At 38.1% G+C, this 22,745-nt stretch overlaps 2 protein-coding genes across 2 annotated transcripts in view; one reads left to right on the top strand and one right to left on the bottom strand.

The window, feature by feature from the left end:
* The window catches only part of SAMD3 (sterile alpha motif domain containing 3), a 41,781-nt gene extending 29,619 nt beyond the window's left edge, over positions 1 to 12,162 (top strand). Inside the window, 4 exon segments of the mRNA XM_012665164.1 lie at positions 4,688 to 4,888; positions 10,920 to 11,091; positions 11,573 to 11,655; positions 11,878 to 12,162. Coding sequence (XP_012520618.1) covers positions 4,688 to 4,888; positions 10,920 to 11,091; positions 11,573 to 11,655; positions 11,878 to 12,162 — 741 coding nt within the window.
* Positions 12,163 to 16,342: 4,180 nt separating this feature from the next.
* L3MBTL3 (l(3)mbt-like 3 (Drosophila)) overlaps positions 16,343 to 22,745 on the bottom strand; it is a 105,833-nt gene continuing 99,430 nt past the window's right edge. Inside the window, exons 20-22 of the mRNA XM_012665163.1 lie at positions 22,064 to 22,233; positions 21,770 to 21,832; positions 16,343 to 16,532 (exon numbers count right to left, since the gene is read on the bottom strand). Of these exons, the coding sequence (XP_012520617.1) occupies positions 16,389 to 16,532; positions 21,770 to 21,832; positions 22,064 to 22,233 (377 nt within the window). The 3' untranslated portion in view covers positions 16,343 to 16,388. The remainder of the gene's footprint in view (positions 16,533 to 21,769; positions 21,833 to 22,063; positions 22,234 to 22,745) is intronic.

The following is a 22,745-nucleotide window of genomic DNA, read 5'->3' as shown; positions in this document are numbered from 1 at the left end:
TACTCCAAAAGCAGTCTTATTCTTCTGTTAAAATCTAACTTAGAAATATTCTCCTCCTTATTTGTGTTCCAGCTGTCAGCTTGGACTAAAAGTTGGCTAGAACTGAGCTCTGCTATTCCAACCAGCTCCCTAGGAGGCCACTGTGGTGGAGCAGAGACCGCCCTCTGTTGTCAGAGCTGGTGTGGTAAAGGAGGCATAGCAGAAGCTCTTTATCCAATTTGTCTGCATCCAGCTCAAGTTAATGTTCTGGTTAATTTATGCTGATTCCTTTGATGTCACAAATCTCACCGGTGACTTTTACACTCCCCTTCAACATACTCGTTGCCAGGAGTGATCTCTTTCCTGCTCATTTCCTTCTTCCTTTGATTCCTTCTTGAGTATGCCCCCAACTATCTTAGTCTACTGAGACAGACACCCTCGGTCGACTTTGCTGCAGCTGCTCTTCTGTAAGATTCATACATTTCTCATCCACTAACTCCCTCATTTCAATGTGCACTACTAAGGAAATCAGCCTGTCAGACAAGGCTGTCCTTTTCCTTAGAGAAGTAGGGGGCTACCCTAATGGGAACGCCACACTCAGTCATCTCTGTGCTTGGGAAAATCAGTTTCCCTTTGAAGGGTCTCAATTTGCTCATCAGTAAAGTAAGAGGCATGGACCAGACAATTTCTAAGTTCCTTCTAGTTCTAATAATATATAAATCGGTAACAATATATCTAATAACATATAAATCTAACACTATATAAATCATTAAAAGGGTGAGAATTTTAAATTCTGATGCAGCCTTCTAATAAGGAGGGTCACTGCAGTCTAGACTACAACTCACCAGCATCGTGTCAGTCCCATCAGTCCAATCAGGTAGAGGTTCCCTAGAAACTTTGCTTTCAGCTTTCATGATTGGTGATGATTTGGGGGGAAGCAGTACATCATGCAGACAGGAGTCTCTAAATGTCAGTATCAGCAATTACAGAACTTCCACTACATTTCAATAGTGGAAAGCTGTTTATATAGTTAAAATATGTTTTCCTTTACTTTAAAAAAATCAAGATGTTTTCTTTCTATTTAAAAAATTGTCATTCTATACATTTGAGTCATACAAAAGAATATCTATATAGCATATATGTAATTTATGGAGACAAAATGAACACTGTTAGCCCAACATGCAGCTTTAGGATTGGAACACTGCTTGTACCACTGCACGTGGCTCCTGTCTCCCATCGCCTGCCTTTCCAACACTATTGGCCTCTAGAAGTAACCACTACTCTGAATTTTAGGTTTACCATTTACCTGTTTTTTAAATAAATGATCTTGTCGCAAATGCATGAATTCTTAAGGAATATATTGTTTAGTTTTGCTTGTCTTTGAGGCTTACAAAATGATAAGAAAACTATATGTTGTCTTTGATAACTTCCTTTTTTTCACTCAATGTAATGTCTCTGAGATTCATCCAGGCTGTTGAGCTGAGCCGTGCAGTTTATTCATTTTCCTGTTGGTTTAATAATCTGTTGTGACAGGCAGCACAGTCTGTTTGGCTATTCTCCTGTTAAGGGACATTTGATTTGTTTCCAGTTTGGGTCATTATGAACCATGCTGCTGCAATCATGTTCGTATGTGTGCCCTGGTGCGTGTGTGAAGCTTTTTTCAAGAATTTATACTTAAGAATAGAATTGCTGGCTCATGGGGTATGCAAATATTCAACTTTGTAAGACAGTGCCAAATTATTTTCCTGGATGATTATGGCCATGTAAGCTCCCTGAGCAGCACTTGTTATGGTTTCATTTCTTCTCTCCCTCCCCCCAATCTATTGGGAATAAAATGGTGTCTCACTTGCTTCTAATTTTCATTTTAATTATTTATAAGTTTGATCATCTTTTCATATATTTATGAAATATTCATGTTGCCTCCTTTGTAAAGTGTTCGTTCGTGTCTTTTGCCTATTTTTCTATGAGGTTGCCCTTTTTCTTATTTATTCGTAAAAATCCTTTAGATATTCTGTATTCTACACCTTTACAAATGATGTCTATTGTAATATCTTCTCCCAGTTTGTGCCTTGCCTTTTAAATTTCTTTTGGTGTCTTTTGACAAAGAAAGACAAGGTTGTAATTTTAATGTAGTTATATTTACCACCCATTTCTCTTATGATCAGAGCTTTTAGGAAATCCTTTCCTACGCTGAAGCGATAAGAAATAGTCCTATATATTCTTTAAAAATTTTTCAAAGTTTTGCCTTTAACATTTAAGTTCTTAAACCATGTAGATGCTTTCACCTTTTATAAAATAGCCCTTCTCTAACCCAGGGATTTGTGATGCCATCTCTCTTGTTTCCATGGCTGTGTCTAGAAGCTCTGCTGTGTTGTACTGCTAAAGTTACCTATCTCTGCATGAATACCAGCTTTTCTTACTTTCATAATGGTAAAATGTCTTGCTATTTTCCCACCACTACCTTATTATTATTCTTTATGAGTGCCTTGTTTATTCTTGAGGTTTTTAATGTTTCATATAAATTTTAGAATCAGCTTCTCAAATTCTGATGAAAATTTTTTGGCTTTTGATAGGTTTTAGATTTTGATAGAAATATTGTTGAATCAATAGCTCCACGTGGAGAAAGGTGACTTCCTTATGATATTGCATCTTTCTAATTGTGAACATGGTTGACCTATCAACTTAGTTAGGTCTCATTAATATTTTCCAATAATTTCATAATTTTCTCCATAAAAGTCTTACCCATCTTTTGTTAGTTTTCTTCCTAGGTACCTTGCAGTTTTTTTTTTTTTTTTGCAATTGTACAAAACTATATTTTCAGTTCGTTAGTATGTTTTAGTATATTGATCTTATATTCAGTTGCTCTGAAAAACTCTCTCAATTATAACAAATTATGTGTGCATCATTTTGAATTTTTTCTTGAACAATCGTGTTGTCTATGAATAATGACAATTTTGTTTCTATCTTTCCAATTTTTTTACCTTTTATTTCTCTTTCTTAACTACTATGTCTAGGAATCTCCAGTATAAGGCTGAATAAGAATGTAATAAAGCATCTTTATTTTGTTTCCAATTTTAAAGAGAACTCTTAAAATTTCACCATTAAAAATTATGTTAGCTCTAGGTTTTTGATGGACAACTTTACAGGTTTTAAAAATGTCTCTTTTTATTTTGACAAAAGTTTTTTTCTTTAATAATAGAGGCATGTGGAATTTTATAAAATGCTTTTTCTATATTATTTGAAATCATATGTTTTTTATTTTTAATTGATTAATGCAGTATATATTTACACATATTTAGGTAAGCCAAGTAAATCATAGAACTGTTAACACACCACATTTCTCAAAACCTACTTCTTTTCTGCCCCAAATCTTTCTATAAGAGTGGCCCAACATTAAGATTCAGTCTGATAGTATGTGAAATGTAAAGGGTAAATCAATCATATCTCCTGTTAGGTGACTTCAGTTCCCTTACCAATGCCAAACCACCATTGCATTTCTGGGATAAACTCAAAGTGAGTAGTTCCTTGTTCCTTATATTTGCAACTTGATTCATGAGTGAGGGTGACTTGCACTTTTCCTCTCTCATACTCTTCTTTCAGGTTTGGGGATCAGTGTCATAAAGGTTTCATGGAATGAGTTGGAGAGTATTCCTTTTTATTTTTGGAAAGAATTTGCATAAATCTGGAACACTCTGTTTAAAAAGTTAAGTAGTTTTTGTTGGTAAAACGCTCAGGTCCTTCTTGGTATATTCTTTGTGGAAAGACTTTTATCTTGTAATTAAATTTATGTAAAATCGTAGGAATTTCTTTTTAACCTGTTTTGATAAATTATATTTTTCTAGGAATTTGTTCACTTATCTATGTCCTGTGTTCACAGAAAGTGAGTCTACCTGGAGCTTTCCTAACCGTGTTTGTAAAAGCCTGGATGTAAGAGCATTTTAGGTTCCTTACCATCTTTTTCATCTTTTACAGGTGACATCTGCTCACATTCTGGTCAGTTAGACAATTGGTCAACTCTCATTCAAGTGCAGTTCAGCCGAGGGTTCTCTCAACTAATTTTTCTAGCAAGATTTTTGTTTGTTTTCTCAAAGCTGATTGTCTTAGATTTTCAACAAGATTATGTGAGGTATTTCTTAGCCACCCCCCCAAATCCAACCCAATGTACCCAAATGTATAGTGAATTTAATTGATAGTTGATTATTCAGCATCACAAAATTCCCACTGCTGTTATTTTGAACTTGAATTATATGGTGCATGGTACTGAAAGTATAAAAAGGCATTTAAAAAGAAAATAGGTAATAGCAATAACAAAACCTTAATTTAGAAACTTTTTTTCTCTTCTTAACATTTTGTCCTTTAAAAACTTGAATGCATAGAAATAAACAACATTCCTGTTAAGTGTGAACCTTCTGGATAATCTAGGTTTCCATATAAAAGGGTAATGTAGGAATTAAAGTAATTCTTTTAGATCTGTCAAGAGAACAGATTATAACTCCATAGTAAGTAATTAACTATCTAATTTGTTTTCATGAAAGACTGTCCATTTGTTAATCACATTCAAGGCCAAGTGTAGCCACACATTGTGATGCTCACCTCGGGAGAGAGTTATTAAAAGTGTGCAGTAACAGCCTGTAATTCCAGTTTTCATCAAGTATCAAACTACCACTTGAAACATGGAATTGATTGATATTTTAAAAATATTTTGCAGGAAGAAGCTGTTTGTTTAGATTCTGAGGTAGATGAACATATTAACTGGTTCCAGCAAGAATATATGAAAACAGAAAGGGACTGGACAGAAATTGACAAGAGGATGAGCCAGACTTTGGAAATAAGAAGAAAGATGATCGGCAGCAGAACACCTCTGAAGGACATTCTTAAACTGTTTCCTTTCTTGAAGTGCCCTTATCAGGTATCTTTTTTGTTTTGAGATACGGTCTCACTCTGTTGCCTGGGCTAGAATGCAGTGGCATCATCATAGCTGACAGCAACCTTAGACTTCTGGGCTCAAGCGATCCTCCTGCCTCAGCCTCCCTAGTAGCCTGTAGCAGGGACTACAGGCATGTGCCACCATGCCCAGCTAGTTTTTTTTATTTTTTTGTAGAGATAAGGTCTCACCATTGCCCAGGCTGGTCTCAGATTTGTCGGCTCAAGCAATCCTCCCGCCTTGATCTGCCAAAGTGAGCCACCATGCCCGGCTGGTATCTTTATTCATTTCTAATTCTCTCTGAATATAGTGTCCAAACTGATTTTTTCCTCTTTCCTCTTGAAGTGGTAACAGGACAACTAGCAAGACAGTGGGCGTGAGTCTCAGTAGAGTGTGAGGCCCAAGGGGCTACAGCTAGGACCATTTGGTAAGAATTTCGGGAAGCATATTCAGACATCAGGCACTGGCTGCCTGCAGAACTAAGGAGTTCCCTGTTACTGGACAGATTGTAGAGGCCGGGGGATCATTACTTAAGGGTATTTTGACAGTGTGAATCATTTTCCCTTTGCATGTTTTTAGACAATCAAACTAGGACAATTTATCAAGACACTATTAGTATACAACCTTACTTAAAATCTATTTCCTTTAGGATCCCAAATCATCCCATAAAGTGGTCTTAAAAATATATGAAGTTTAATGGATAAATCAAATACCCTTCCATTTAGTTTACTTAAGGTGGCCATTCAAGGGTCTTAGCATAGTTTTAGCATAATTTTAGCTGTGGTATGTAAAGAAAGAGTCAAATTTTTACCTGAGAACACATTTCATAGAGGAATTCTGTGGGTGCAGTCGACCAAATTAAACATGAAACATTTTACATTTATCTTCCAAAAAAAAACTGGAATAAGCATTTGCCCAAATTATTTTAATAATAATGTCAATAGCAAACATCTGAGTGCTTACTACTAGGCTACAGCACGTTCTAAGTGCTTTACATGGATTAATCTATCTAATCCTCTCAGCGACACATTCTTGGCTTTTGCTTGTTTTCTCTTAATCTTTGAGTTGTTAGGAACAGTAATAGCCAGCAGCCTCTGGCTATGAGAAAAGTATGCCAAATTGACAGACCTACGAAATATAGCTTTAAAGCAAAAACCTGTCAAACCGATAGCTTATACACTCCATAAATGTAGGGAGCATGTTTTAAATATCAATAGTTCTAAAAGTGCCTAGCAGAGTACTGAGAGTGACACAGAAATGCAATATTGATTTCTGGATGCTGAATGGATTAGGGGATGGTTAGTAAGGCCGCTTTGGTCACTGAAGTCTCAGCCTTAGGGGTCTGCATTGGAGTGCAGCCTACAAATGAAGGCCAGGAGTTTGAGACCAGCTTGGGCAACACAGTGAGACCCTGTCTCTAGAAAAAAAAATACTAATACATGGACTAAATTAAGCGGCCTTTCAAAGAACCAAAGGTGGGGAGAGGTCCTTCCAACCGAGGTCCTCTGTGGCCTGAGTGAGAAGCAGAGTTTCCAGAACAAAGGTGGTGTCCCTATGCTTTGCTGTGGTCTCTCACTGTGGCATCTGTAAGGCTGTAAGGCTTCCCCCAGCCCACTCCTTCAGGTATTTCACCCTTCATATCCAAAATATGGATAGGAGTATGGTTTTTGTAATGATTGTACTTATTGAAAAGAGTTGTCTAGTGATTGTCTTAAACATAAGAATGAAACAATTTTGGTTTCTCCAGGAAGTACTTCCCTAACTCAGCCCCATGCAGCTGGGATTTCCAATTTATAAAACCCTTGTTTTGCTTCTTAAAATAAAAGCCAATTTGACCTTACTTACAAATACTCACTTAACAAACAATCCCTAGAGGAGGGCAGTTGCTCCTGCACCAAACCACTCCCACCACTTATTGGCACTGCCATCGTGAAAACAATGGGCGCTTAGGAGCTGGTGGAGACAGGGGTGGCAGGAGAGAAGCGGCTGGGTGGGACGTGGTCCTAGCCTTAACACTGACCCTCCATCACCTTCGTAGGCACGAACCTCCTCCCCCGAAAAACTTTCTTTCAACAGAAAACGTAAAAATTAAAAATGTAAAATCCCACTTTATTAGGCTTCCTAAAATATCATCAACTAGGAATTTATTACTGGGATCTACTGGATGTTGGGCAAGGCAAGGAGGAGGAGGCTGAGGAGAGAGGAGGAAAATACCAAACACAACTTTAAATGCTTCCCTATATTTTCCAAAAAATTCTTTGAGCTACTGTAAGTTTTACTTTCTTGAGAAACTATTTCAACAATCATCTCTTACAATCTCTTAAGTGAATTATAATCAAGATCCCTGCAGATGCAAAAAAAAAAAAAGAACCTTAAGTGAGTCGCATAAGAATTACCTGCTAATAAAATCTCAAAAAAATAAAAACATTAAAGAATCCCCATAATGGAGTAGCAGGTACTGGACTCTGCCACGGCCGCTGCTTTCAGGCAGTAGACAGCAGGCGTGGCAGGGCTGTGATCCTTGGTAAAAGGGAAACACGTAAGCTGCGCTTCAGCTTCCTGCTTCAGGGTTACTTTCTAGCTCCTCGTACAGAACGCTGGGAGACAAGCAGAATAGGGAGGTGCTACTTAGTTGAGCAGGAAAAGATTGGCGTTTGGGAGCGAGGAGGCAGCTCGTATTTGCAGGACAGGGCACTGGAGGACGGGGTGGTGCAGACGTCTACACAGGGATCCACAAGGGTCCTTGGCTGAGCACAGAGATTTCCCACAGTGTTGACAATTAGAATTCTGGTCTAGAGTGGAGAGACCCCACTGAGCAACTCGGGTATCCACTTCAGACTTAAGAAAGTCAATGCAAAAACCATGCCCTAGGCTCGAGCCAGGGCCATTCCCTAGGACTAGGACAAACACCAAAATAGAACTGCCCAAACAAATCATAAAATCAAGTCCGACAGGACCAGAGGATCTACCAGTAATTTAACTGTCAGAACAAAATTTAACACCCTTTAAAGGAACACAATTTAATCCAGACACCCTACTAAGTGGGTCACTAGGGGTAATAATGAGGGGTGCCACTCCCATTTCCACCCCTTGATTCCTGGACCCGTGAGTCCTGGCTGTGGGAGAAATGGCACCATACATTAGTTGCTGATTCAGAGCTTATACAGTCCTGGAGAACCTTGCCTCAGCCTAGCTGGTGCTGTACCTGAGTCTTCAACAGGCCATGCCACCATCCTGTCCAGCCAGCTGCTTCAGGATGGTGAGGAACATGGCAAGAGCAGTGAATTCAGCAGAGAAATGGAATATGTATAAAGAAAGAACTAAACTGAAATTCAGAATTGAACAAAAACGTTTATCTGAATGAAAACATCAATGCATGGGCTTGAAAGCATATTGAACAATGTGAAGAAAGGGTCTGTGAACTTGAAGATAGATCAATAGAAATTATCCAATCTGAGGAATGAAAAGAAAAAGGATTAAGGTTATTAATCTGCAGAACAAAATCGGAGGTTGTGGAGAGGAGGGTGCTTTTCTGTGGCTGACCTGACCGTTCACAGCTGAGAGTTTGACTACATGGACATGGGGGAGTTTGTACCAATAAGGAAATACATTGAGGATAAAGGGAGGCAGGTTTCTCACTGTTGCTAAGAGAAGGATGGAAAGGGTAAGGTTAGAAAAAGCCATGTGGTGTTGGATTGGAATTGAAAGTATCAATGTGAATGCATGGTTTTTAATATTTATATGTAGATATTTAACTTATATATAGATATACAAAGTTACAGATGTTTGTAGGTCTGCGTGTATTTATGTGTATTCAACTATTATTTCCTAGATTTGTTCTATGTGAAAGTTTAGAGCAAGGAGCACACCCGGGGCTGAAATTTTAACTTCTAAATGCCATTCTCCATTAACAGGAACCAGGGCTCTTAGAGAAATAGCTGACTACGGGGCTGGGGCAAAAAACAAACAAACAAACAAACCCCTTCCCCAAAACACAAGATGAGCCTGAAATATTGTGTAATGCCAGAAATTTAAAAGTATTCATGGACCAATGGGATGTGTCAAGAGGACACAGCAGTCAGCTTGAAGTGGCTCCCACTGGCCAAATCTGGGCAACTTGAGCATTAATATAAATAATGAAAGGATCAGATTTCTAACTATTTGGGTAAAATAGTAATTTCTTAGTCTGTACTGATATAAATAAATGAATAAGTAAATAAATGTGGAAGAAAACACTCACTCTATCCTACAGTAGAAAGCCAACCAATACATTTAGAAAGAATGGAATTAGACAAGTCACCATTTGGCAACTATCCTAGTGATACTGGGTTCAGGCAAGAATCATCAATGGATGCCGAATCTGGTGGAAGAAAGTTATTAATACATGAGGAACAAGATATTTACATAAATGCAAGGTATCTCCCCATACAATACTTATTATATATTATTAATAATTAACTTTACAGTGGGAAAACCTGGCAGATTCAAGCTTAACCAAGTGGTAAAGTTACTATCTCCAATACTGGGGCCAAACACTACCTTGTGCTTCCTGGTGCAGTGAGAACTGCCAACATTGTTGCCCAAAATGCATAAATTGTGAGGAAACATCATACAAACCTAGATCGAGGAATGTTCTACAAAGTAATTGGCCTTGAATCTTCAAAAATGTCAAGGAAATGAAGAAGCTGTTTCAGGCAGGAGACTAAAGACACATGGTATCTGAATCTCACATGTGATCCTGCATTAGATCCTATAAGGAACATGATTAGAACAACTGGCAAATTTGAACGGGATCTGTAAATTAGATTTTCCTGATTTTGAGTGTCCTTGTACTTAGGAAATACATAATGAGGTATTAAGGGGTAATGGGATGTCATGTCTACAACTTCTTTTCAAGTGGATCAGAAATTGGGGGAAGTTGCATGAAGGGCATTTGGGAGCTCTCTTTAGTATTTTTCTACCACTTTTATGTACACTCGAAGTTATTTCAAAATAAAGTTAAAAAGAAATTCTTAGATTATGGGCCCAGAAAAGTGGAATATTCATCACCTTCTTCATGCTTCACTTCTTGTCTTCCTGCTGAGAAAACTGTTTTCGAAAGGCATTAATCTAGATTAGTCGTCCACTGAGGGCTGCCTGCTAACAGAGCCACTGTGCCTTTTTGAGAATGTGCACTTCAGCTTTCTGACAACTTCACTTTCAGAACTAATCTCTGGGCAATTTATGATCTACCAAAATATTCCAGGAACAGGGAGGCCCAGTGGGTAGCATGTAACTGTTCTTTATAGTTTTAGGGGAAAGCAATGATTAAATTAATTCATATTAGTATGGGGGCTAATAATTTGTTAGCGCCACTCCGTCAAAAAAGGGGTGGTGGTGGAATTCTCTAAGGGGGGAGAATTCAAGCAGTGGTAGAAAAAGTTAGTTTCCAGTATAGGGGCTTCTCTAAAGCGAACTGCTTTCGCTTTGACCATGTAGTCAAATCTCTTGTACATATTTGTATTTTTTTCACTGTTTACCTTGGTCTGATCTTACAGTCTCTAAAGCACTCCCCTTTCCCTGTAGGATACTATAGTTAGCTATTTTTTAAGGGTTGCTTACTAAAATCTAATATTTTCTTCTTTGGATGCTGCCAAAACATAACAATGTAGTTTACCTAAAGAAATGTAAGATCCTGACCTAGAATCTCAGCTGGGTTACCCAAACAGCCAATGTATGCATATATACTTTGGAATCAATCCTTACTGGAGCCTACATCCAAGGTTTTAATTCTTTAGGTTTAGAATTCTGCCATGTCCATTATTTATCTTTTCCCATTCACTTCGGGCTTTCATTTTTTTTTTCTCCTCCCCTATCGTACGTCTGTACTTCTCTTCTAAAGCTTCTAAAATATTTAGTATGTTTTTGAAACTAGCATTCAAAGCTTAATAGAATTCTAAAGTTATTTACTTCCTTACATTCTATATATTAGCTTTTCTTGTGATCTAATGTATCTATTTCTTTCCTCTCTTATCAGATGTTCAGAGAATTCCAACTTCTTACAAGAACAGATATTTATAAGAAAACAAGGCACATTTTGGAATCCTATTCAGAAAATATACTGACTTCTTTTTCAGTGGTGGACAATCCAATCAATATTGCGTTGCAAGAAAAAATGAAACAGTACACAGATGAAGACATGTTGAAACGTTAGTAAACCTGTGAGGTGGGGTGATCTGGTCTCAGTTGTATGTGTAATTCAGGATATTGAGAAAAACTCTGCTTTGGTAGTAAGTAAAATTATGGAAGACAACAGGTGAGAAACAAAGAATTGTTCAAAGAGGGGGAGGAGTAGAGGTATAGATTTAAAAAGTGCACCCGATATTGTAAAATTGTATTTAGGGAACTAGTAACCTGTTAACTTTATGATATAAATCACAAGGCGAAGCAAAGTAAAATCATCCTGGCTGATGGACAGAGAGTGCAGAACTCTTGTCTTCTGGCACTGATCTGGAGAGCAGACATGAAATTTTGAATGTTTCATTAGAAAAGGTTGTGAAACACTGATCCAAGAAGCCTAGTTTGTTCTGTGTAGAAGGTAACAATAAAAAAAATCCAGATGTTTTAATACTAGCTTTGCTTACAATTGCTAAAAGCTTACTTTGACTGTAAACACGTTTGCTTTGACAGATATGAAGATGACAGCCACATGTTTACTCCTCCCACATGTTTTTGGGGATGACCCCAGTCTTTTTGTCGTTGTGAATGAGAAGGTATGCAGTCTGTTAATGGCCATTAGTTTGACATTTTACATCGTCTTACCATAATTTATTAAAAAGCAGGATGGTGGTCTATTTTGAAGTATGTTTTGCCATACTTACAAATATATAAAATCGCAACAAGCTTATTTATTGTAATATCATGATTAAGTCCAGGTATGTTTTATTACTTGGCTATTTTGTTTATCAAGACAGTGACTCCATTCTTTCTTTCAGGTACAAGTGTCCACGCCCGTGTTAGAAGTTAAAAACCCTTTCAACATCGAGGTCTGCGAATTTTCTTTATATTTAGAAAAAGAGAGGCTCACAAAGGTGGACGACTGTGTCACAGCCTTGGCGGTTCTAGTGGCAGCCTTTCATGTATTTGGAATTGAGTGTCCAAGAAGACTGTCCCAAACCCTCAGCTTTCTAGAGACATTGATTTTTGATGTGCACAGTCCCTATTTTTCCTCTTTGAAAGAAAAGGAAAGGGAAGTAGGATTTCAACACCCAGTCACTTAAAAGCATGCCAAATATTGTATCAGAATTCACCTGTGGGAAAGCTGAAACTTAATAAAAAATTGTTTTGATTTAGGGTTGTGGTAAGAGGTAGGTATTAGAAAATCATTGTGTTATCACAGAAGCTAATGAATTTCAAGGCCTATCTTTACACTTAGCTATTAAGTTCTGTGTGAAATTCTGAAATAAAATGCTACTTAATTAAAGAGCTGTTACGGTATTTTGATTTGAGTTCTTAGAAATTCCATGGTCAAGGTTATACTTTCAAAGGTTATTTAGTTTTTTAAAAGACACTGTACTTTACATTTACTCCAATCTTTGCGATTAGGGTATGACCTTACACTTGCTCACTTTTGAAAGATTTAAAGCCCAGGAGCTGCACACATTTGTGGCCTGTGGGCAGCGTCTTTGGTCTGGACATTGCTTGGAAATGTTTTGAACTTGAACATTTCAAGAAGGAGCACATCCTCCTCAGTTCCTCTTTCCCCTAGATGACCGGCCTGGCCTTAGGAGATTTGGTCTCTGAATCAACTGTTGAGAACAAGGGCTGCATTCTTGAGGTCGCCTCTTTGCTGGCGGGTCTTGCTGACTCAGGTTCAGACATCTGTGACCTGTGTTCATCTGCTACTGCTTCGCGCCCTAAGGACACATGACTTGTCCCGCATGCCTGACTGGCTATGCCCAGAGCCCCAGGTTATAATTCTATCTGTTCTGCCATTACAAATGGCTGCACAAGTGCTTTTTGGGTCCAAGAAGACTCAATGCACTTTCACTCTTTTCCAAGTATTTCACAAGGAAAAAAACTACAAAACTACAGTTTTAAGGTGCCCTTGATGTTACTTATCAAAATATGTATGTTACTTATTAGTTTTGAAAGATAGAACAGGTCTTTGGGGGACTGAAAAGAGATTTAAGTATTAATATCTGCATCACAATGGGATGAACATTTCCGGGATTACTTCATCAAATTAAATTTTTAAAAAAAGTTTAAGAAGAGGTCACATGAATTATTGAAGAAATATTTTTACCCTACCTATCTCTGGAAATACTGCAAAATATATGTTATCATTGAAATAATAGCATGCTAGATTCCTTTCTATAAGGACTGTTCATTAAATGCTGACGTCAGTGAAATAACAAGAAATGCTGTAATCCCAGCACTCTGGGAGGCCGAGGTGGGAGGATCGTTTGAGGCCAGGAGTTCAAGACCAGCCTGAATGATATTGCAAGATCCCCTCTCTACAAAAAATTAAAAAAAAAAAAAAAAATAGCTGGGGGCATGATAGCACTTACATAGAGTTCCAGCTACTCAGGAGGCTGAGGCAAGAGGATTGCTTGAGCCCAGGAACTCAAGGCTGCAGTGAGCTATGATTGTGCCACTGCACACCAGCCTGGGCGACAGAGCAAGAACCCGACTCTAAAAAAGGAAAAGAAGAAAGAAATTAAAGAACAGTTGCTAATCTCTACAATGACTATTCATTAACTACTTACGTTCCAATGGATAAGCAGAGTGAGTAACCATTGGGCATGTGTCCTTTGCATAAACTAGTTCTCCTAAAGTGGCCATTTCCTTTTCACTAGGATGCACCTTTAATTCTTTGCAAATCTTCCTTTATTTCCCCAAATTATCCCCCACATCTTTTTTAGTTCTCTTCTCCCAAATGAGTTTACTAACTTCTTACAGATTCTTTTCTTTAAGGGGACACGTCTGTATGGCTGAAGTTTAATGAGCATCTCTTTAGCTGGGGCAGAGTGACACAGTTGGGGACCCAGAGAAACTGCAGTGAAGTTTGGCTCCAAACATGACACAAACAAGAGCTGACCTTGAGGGCAGGTTCACATCTGTTTTATTATCTTTTTTTGATGGTGTACCTAATCCCCGTGCCCAATATTCAATATTGCTTGACTAACATACCCTGTTTCTTTGGGGGCTAAGTCCACTGGATCTAGAAGTATTTTAAAATGGCAGCCAAGGGGACAAATACCAACCTACAGATGGGTTTCACTTGTCTTGTACAGTGTTTTAAATTAAAAAAAAAATGCCTTTAAATGGGAAGGTCCTATCAAAGTCCACGTTTCCCATCCCTCCCTTTTGTCTTACCCCAAGACTGTTTCTCTCATTTCAGGGAACTTCCTACCATCGCGGTTCCCTATTTCCTCTGCTATAACTCAGACTATATCCCACGGATGGAGTGGCGAATGTTTTCCCCTTCTCGAGGTACACTGAATCCCGTGCCACCCCAAGGATGCTTAATGCCTTGCCTATGCCACATAAAATACTGTTTAGAGTGAGTGGATGTTTTCAGTAAGATTTAAAAGCCTCTTTCCTTACAGTGTATGCTTTAAAATAGGAAAAATTTCCAATGGGAATGAATCCTACGTGACCCAACAATGTAATTTTTTTTATCACACATCACATCATCTTGGGATATAGTTTGACAAATGATTCTGAATCCTACAGATTCATTACATAGCTATCCAATGCCCATACTTGATGTCGTTCCTGTTCTTGTCCTGCCTCTTCTATTTGACAAGCTTTCTTAAGAATCATACATATGTAAAAAAGTATCTGTAATTAAGATTTTATTTCATTCATATCAGATATAACAAGTGCAACTTGAATGTACAAATTCTGAACATAAAAAAGAAAAAAAACAGTAACAAAAAAACTTATTTAAGTAGATTCATGCAAAGAAATGTATGGGACACTTCAGATGTCACTGACCCTGTTTTACCTTGAGTTATGACAAATGCAAAGGACTACTGCTGTTAGACTTCTAACAGGGGACATCCAAGGAAGTCCTACATCAGAAAAAACAAGAGCAACTAAGGAATGAGGTGGAACTTTCCCCAGAATTCAGACAGCATGCTACAAACTTACTTTCTACTTTTAAAATAGTCCTCGAATAAATATCCAATCCTGGAAATAGAAAGTACATCAAAAGACCAACAAAATAATTTACCTTTTGCTTTAGAAACGCATTCTTGCAAAAGAAACACTACCAGCTATCAGTTATAATCAAGGGTTTTCATTTAAAGTGCATTTGTATGCTTATATATCGAGGCAAAGTATTCTACAGAAAAAGGAATCCTTCCAAAATGGAGGTTCTTGAATAATTAATTGCTTTGGGAAATCACCATCCTGATCTGTGAGCATTTAGGATTTTGCATCGACTGGTGTTGTTCCTTCACACCTTGTCTTTTCAGTAAGATCTAGACACTCGTGGAAGAAAACCTTTGGGTTTGGAGGACAATGCAAGACCTGAGACAGAGCTCTTTACAGATTAGTGTTTCTATCGACAGAATGAGCCTTTGGTCTCTGTAAAGCACCCCAGTTACTTCAATGACAATTAGAGGAAAAGCTCAAGATCATCTCATAAATAGTTCAAGATCCTCACAAACATACCCCAATATTCCTCTGATACGATCTGACTCTTGTAAACACACGGGCACCACGATGCATGAGACTGATGCCACTCAAATACACTACCTAATTTATTTATGTTTATATATTTTATTTTTCGATTCCATTCTTTTATATACATGTTTTTGGTAATTATAGTAAAGATGCTGGTGAAAAGTAATTTGTTTTAACATTTCATAATGCGTGCAAAAGTAAAAAACACTGATTCAAAGAAAAGTCATCTTTACAACTATTCAGCCTCAACAAATTATGACAAGCAGTTAGGCAATATCATGACTTGCAAAGTTATACTTAGCATAATGTTGCAATTCAAAATATGGCACAAAATTAACAATACAGATAACAGTCCCACTGGCTAAACTTAGCCAAGTTTTGACTAATTTGGTTTAATTTGAAATTTGATTATATAAAAAGGTTTCCGAAAGTATTGAAAAAAGAAAGTGTACATGAAAGAGAATTCAACAATGTTTACAAAATGCCAAAGTTCTTACTCTGCCCCCCATCCATAAATAATTAATGAAGTCCCTCTTCCCCCCACCCCCCAGCCTCAAAAAGATTTACAAAGATAAATTTAGCTCAGTGAACAGAACCAAAAGATGACTGTTGTTAGACAGTACCTGGTTAAAAGCTCAAGCACTTTCATAAGAATTCATATATATTGTCTCTCGAGGAATATAAATAATCCGATAGTGTTGCTCTTTTGAGTTTTGGAGAATTCTCACTTAGGAGTTACAACCGTCCTTGTGCTTTGAATAAAACATGAGCTTTAAAGCAGAAAGCTGATAGTATTCAGAATTCACTATCTTCAAAGTTCATTATGAGAATTCTTCTCTGCAGCTTTAAACATCAGGATAGAATTGAAAATCTTGAGAGCAGGGCCCAGCTTAATACTCATAATTTTAACAATGTCCGTTTGCGTCATAAGTAGAAATGCTTCTCCATCAATTTGCTAAAACGGGGGGAATAAAAAAAGAATGTGGATTAATCAGCTATAGTATGGTAGGAAATATTCCAGGATAAGTTACCAGCTCCCTTCTGTATAGCCACACTAAAAAGGCACGCATAGGAGTTCACATGTGCAACAATATTTCCTGATATGTGGGCCTTTCTTTTCTACAACTCCACACCCAAATGTGGATTGGGAGCAAGGTAAATGCATCCATCTGAAAAAATCAACCCCACATAGGAAAATGGAAGTGCTCACACCTACCGTGATTGCCCCGAATAAGGTGTGGAGTCAGGAAGAATATGGAAAAATCTGGGGTGGGTGCCCCAAATCCAGTTCGTACCATGGTAGGTTTTTAAGTTAGAAAAGATAACATGTACACAAATGTTTGTGGACATAAAAGAATTCAGGCAAATATATCGGCTACATGCTAGCAATTTTTTTTTTTTTCAGAATTAGCCTTCCACCATGAAGAAAAAAAACCAGAAAGGTAGTATTTATTTTTAGTGTGGTCACAATTAGTCTTCACATACAGAAGAAAATCATTTACTCAACAGCGTAGCTGGAAGAACATGTGACTGGTGTTAAGAGCTGCAGACTCTAGGCTGGTTCTACTACTTGGGAAAGCATGAGAAAGATCCTTCCTCTCTCTCAGACTCCTTTAAGACAAAAAACCTGTTTCTTGAGAATATAGGCTACTATTTTGCAGACGTTCAAAGGTAACACATACGTTTGAGTTTTAAAGATAGAACACGAAGATGATGTGTGGTTTAGTGGGCAGAACAAAGGAACAGAGTCTTTTTGTATGACTTTCAGTTCGCGGGGCACCCCACAACCTTAAAAAAATTAATTCACCTCTCTTTCACTTTTCCTACTTTGAACAAAAAGTAAAACACACTTTTGTTCTCTGTCTTCGAGTACATCAGAAACCTTGCCAGCAGTGTACCCCACTACGGATTGAACTGTGCTCCCCCTGCCCACCCCCCCCAAATTCATATGTTGATGCTCCCACCCCCAATACCTCGGAATGTGACCTTATTCGGAAACTGCGTCGTCGTTGTAGACATAATTAGTTAAGATGAGGTCACGGGGGAGTAGGGTAGGCACCTAATCCAATATGACTGGTGTCCTCATAAAAAGGGGAAATTTGAACACAGAGACAGACACACAAAGAGGGATGACAATGTGAATACCCAAAGAGGGAACACCACCTGTAAGTCAGGGAGAGAGGCCTGGAAGGAAGAGATTAGTTCCTCACAGCCCTCGGAAGGAGGCGACTCTGTTGACACCTTGATTTCTATCCTCCTCCAGACTTCCAGCCTCTAGGACTGTGAGACAATAAATTTCTGCCATTTAAGCCACCAATTTGTGGTACTTTGTCAACATGGCCCTAGCAAACGAATACGATTCTAAATTCTGTAAACAGTTCTCTAAACAAAGGCTGATAGAATTAGGCAGCTATTAGGATTTTCCTCTCCCCTGTATATATGAAAAACCTGTACATAGAAACTGCCTATGAACTTAATCTGTAAAAACTACAGTCATCTTATACAACTTCGGGTAACAATCATGTGGGAAAAAGTCTGCTAACTTCAGTAAAAAAAAAATCTTGCTAACTAGAAGGAAAGATATTCCAATGTTAATCTCCTAGTGTAACACAGTTAAATGGCAGGTATGAGAAATACTCTATTGTTTTTTGGAAACATTTGCTCTGGTCTCATCTGCTTGTGCTGTGACAGCCCACTGATAAGGCGAGGTCAGGAAGAAAGGCAGATCTACGAACACTTCACTCGACCAAGGCAGGCCTTAGTAGGATGGACAGCCTGACAGAAGTCTTCTAAGTCATTAATGACAACAAACATCAACTAATACACCCGTTCCCAAGGGCTGTAGCAGCCAACCGAGTCTCCTTCTGAAACTATGTAACATGAAAGACGACTGATGAAAAGAACATTCGGAGAATTGAGGGGCTGGGATATGAAGTTAAATGTGAGATGAGAAGGATAATTTTTAGTGGATTATTATTTATAAGGTCACACTAGACAGAAAAAGTCTTGAGGCTAGTGCCAAACTCAGTTTATTTAAAACGTACAGGTTGCTCTGATGTGTGGCTGTAAGGACGGGCCTCGATTGGAAGGAAGTGAATTTTAGAAAGTACATTCTAACAACAGTGACCACTGCAGTGTATTACTAGGCTTACTTTTTGTTTCTGTGCTTCTGTAATGCATATACACTGATCTAACTCCATAGATGAGGTGTCTTGCTAGAGGCCTAAAACGAGGACAAAGAATTTGGAACTGAGGAGCTCTTGCCTTCCATTTCACTGACCTTTCCACTGTGCACTACTGGTTCTTTTCCAATGCTTCATCTCTAAATCACAGTGACGCGCGCTTTGTCTGAATGAGTCTTTCTCAGAGTGTAAAGGTATTTCTCAATAAAAACGTACTAAACATCTATTATATTCAAACACTCTTCTTGGGCTTGGGCACACAGCCGAGAATAAAACCAATAAAACAAAAACAAGCAAGCAAGCAAACAAAAACTCTTTGTAGAGTTTACATTCCAGTAGTGGGAGATAGATTATGAGCAATAAACACAATATACAAGCCTATTAATTAGTAAATCAGAAGGTGATTAGTGTTACGAAAAGACAGCTGGCTGGGGAGATGGGCGGCAGGGGCCACTCGAAGCAGGGCAGTCAGGGCAAGACTAATGGAGAAGTTGGCATGTGAGCAGAGGGGCTGAACCACATGGACGTCGGGAGGAAGGGCACTGCAGGTGGAAGGCAGAGCTGGAGCACTCCGGGACAATCTGAGGGCAGCAAGGAGGAGTGTGCACAACTGCACGGGGCAGCGTAAAAAAGGAGGCAGGGGAGGTAACGAGGTGTCAGACAGCAGGCCCTCGTGCCTTCCGATTTCCCTCTGACTGAGATGTGAAGCTACTGGGAGGATCTGAACAGAGGAGTGATATGATTTGACTTCTGTTTCAGCAGGATCACCCTGGCTGTGCTGGGAGAAGATCGGAGAGGAGCAAAAACAGAAGAAGCAGGGAAGCCCGTTAGGAGGTTATTGTGTTCATCCAGCTGGGAGATGCGGTGGCTCAGACCAGGCTGGTAGTGGTGAGGGTAGAGCGCTAGTCAAAATCCTTCTGTGTTTGTAAAATACACCCAGCAGGATTTTTAACAGATTAATGTGGCGTGTGTAAGAGAGAAGTCAAAGATTTCTCGTAACAGCCTATCTGAATACCTGTATTTTGCCTTTTAGAGATAATTCACAAGACTTCAGTTAGATTTGTATTACTGTTTGCTTCTAGGACTTGAAACCAATATCCACTGACCTTATGAGACACTGAAAGCGATGATTGTTTTATTATTTTTGAATCATCCTTCTCACCACAGCATTACAGAGTAACATACACACGGTGGGCATGTAACAAATGTTTACAAGATGAATGAATAATACGTAGCAGACAGAACATTAACTGTTCCACTCTCCCAAAGAAGGATCTAGCTTTGAGGATATTTGGTATCTGAGAAGTACCTCCAAAGATAGTATGCCATGAAAAAAATTATTCAAAGAAATAGCATATTATTTTGAATTTAAACTTCAATCTTACTTAATCTAAATAATAGAGCAAACCTATATGGATTATCTAGATATCAACAGAATCAAAACCAGAACTTATAAAATATATGGATTATAGGTTTATTTTCAAAAATGCTTTATCATTTTCAAAGGTATTGACTACATGACTCTTTCCAAGAAAAAGTAACATCACTCCATGTGAGTCTAAGTCTGTTCAGGAATAGAAAATTAATTGAGAGTGGTCCATGAGGATACTTAGGACTTAGGGAAAGAAACTTGCAGTCTGAATAATTGCTAATTAACACATTGACTGCCGCAATAGAAAAAAAATATTTTTCCTTGGGGCCACAGTATTTTATCACAAAAACAGAATAAAAACTTCAAAAACAAAATGATTTTAATTTAATGAAAAAATTTGTTATTTTCTATTTTTTCTATGCATGAGTTACATGCAACTTGAAAAATAGTTCATGCGGGTCCCACGTGTGAGTTACATATGCTTCATGAGGCCCTGGGCTCAAAACTAGCATGAGTTAAATACAATTCACATGGCAGTTAATGTGTTAAAGATAGACTAGAAAGATAAAACATTTCTGCAATAAGAACATAAATCAGAAAAAGGCTGTTGAAAATCAGATCTTTGTACATTTTATCAGGCATTCATCTAAAGCATAAATTAGATCTAATAGTACAATGACACTGATGACTGCTGGCTGGATTCTTAGCTTTGTGTATACTCCTGCAATGAAACTGAAAGTGTGACATTCTAACAGTTAAGCTTTACAGGTAGGGCAAACAAGGTATGTATGTGTATAACTGCAGACAGCAGATGTTGGAGAAAGCCTTCTGAGATTACTTTCCACCTACTTTCTGCCTTCTGGCAGTATGACGCAGAGCCAAAATCAGAGTGATAATTGACTGCTCAGCTTGGAGGAGATGACAGGCAAGTGGCTTATTTTAAAGCTCTCAAGTGAAAAGGGTCTCCTGCCATACTCCAACAGCATATTGCTTCTAGTGTAGTTAGAATTGCAAACCTTTTTATTCATTAGAATAATGTAGGTGACATCATTGTTAATCATGCCTTTTGTCCAAATTTTGGAGAGGTAGTTGAAAACAACTAATAAAATAATCTTCCCAAAGCAGACTATGATAAATACCTGTTGTTATAAACATTACTGCTAAATGTGTAAGATTTAAGGGATTGTTTTTTAGCAATAATGGCAATATTATTTATTATAAGCATCAAATGGAATTAACCTTGGTGTTAAGAAAGATGTTTGAAAATAAAATAATGGGAACTAATTTCACTTTATTATAAAAATGAAATGTTGCTTATTTCTTTGGTTTCTTTCTGTGCTATAAACTACATCAAGGCATGCTACTAAGTTTTGTGAGTTTTTTAATAAGGAGTCTCGTGTCTCACTGCTATGGGGCATCATAAAGTAGTATTTACAAACATTCCTTTGCATCTCGTCTTATGCAGGACATTTTGATACAACTGATTAACGCTGCCTTTAGACCACTATGCATCAATTTATCAATTTCAACATAGCCTATCTCATCCCGACTCCGACAATTCAACACATGTCACCACTCGCTACATTTCAGTGCTTTGATCTCCTTAAGTAACATATTGCAGTTTAGTGGAACACTTACTTCATCTTTAAATACCTTTCCATGTTCTTCACACCCAGGTAAGCTCTGTATGAATTCTGAAACCTGTCAAAAATAATATCACAATTTCCAGTTAAAAAAAAAAGTCAGAATCTAAATGCTACAGGTTCAAAACATTTAACCTCTTATGTTTTAGGTGTTTTTCTCAGAATAATATCTTCTCTTTCACAAAAAAAAAAAAAAAGATTAAACCCTACATATGCTCAATATGTCCACCACTCCTTAAGCCAGTACTCCTGTGTCTCGTGCCTGGCGGACAAAGAAGATAAAATATACCTCATCTGTGCTCCATTTGGAAACTTTACTGGCAGGAATTCCAGCAACAGTTGGAAGAAGTTTGCTTTGCTGCTCCCAGCGCAAGGGCAGACATGGAATTGGAGACTTAAAGGACAGAAAGACAGCCGACCGGCGCTGTGCCTGCTGAACGGTGGGTTCTTCTCGGGCACCTGGTCAATTGAAACAAACGGGAAATCACTTTCTGAAAAGCAGCAAGAAAGACCCCAAAGGCCACACATCTCCCTCAGAGAATGAGACTGGGGTAGGGTTAGTGAAAGCATTGGTTCCTTTCAGCATTATATTCATTGAATAATTACCATCTCCTTTGTCTTTCCTGAAGGTCTATGAAAAACAAGGTGTAAATTTAATTCACCTGTTTGCTATGACACCCATTATTAAAGAGGTGCTGCATTATGTCATTCAGTGTTGCCTCCTTAATGCTTCAGATAAGAAATGTGCCTCAGAGTATTGATGGCATGGAAAATAATCCTCACCTTAGGACATTGTTCCCCTTTCTCCTTTGAATGTTGTAAAAGTAACAAACAGTCAAGGTATACCCAATACCTTGTTTACCAATTAGTTACTCTACTTGTTCTCTCCTTTCGTCTCAGGCATGGTTTGTTTTTCCAATTTTTATTTACTAATTTTTATTTGTTATTTATTTTTTAAATAGCCCAGTTAA

The sequence above is a fragment of the Propithecus coquereli genome, unplaced genomic scaffold (genome assembly GCF_000956105.1).
Source record: "Propithecus coquereli isolate 6110/MARCELLA unplaced genomic scaffold, Pcoq_1.0 Scaffold98, whole genome shotgun sequence".
Lineage (NCBI taxonomy): Eukaryota > Metazoa > Chordata > Mammalia > Primates > Indriidae > Propithecus > Propithecus coquereli.
The sequence above is the reverse complement of the archived record's forward strand: the minus strand, read 5'-3'. Positions and strand labels throughout refer to the sequence as shown.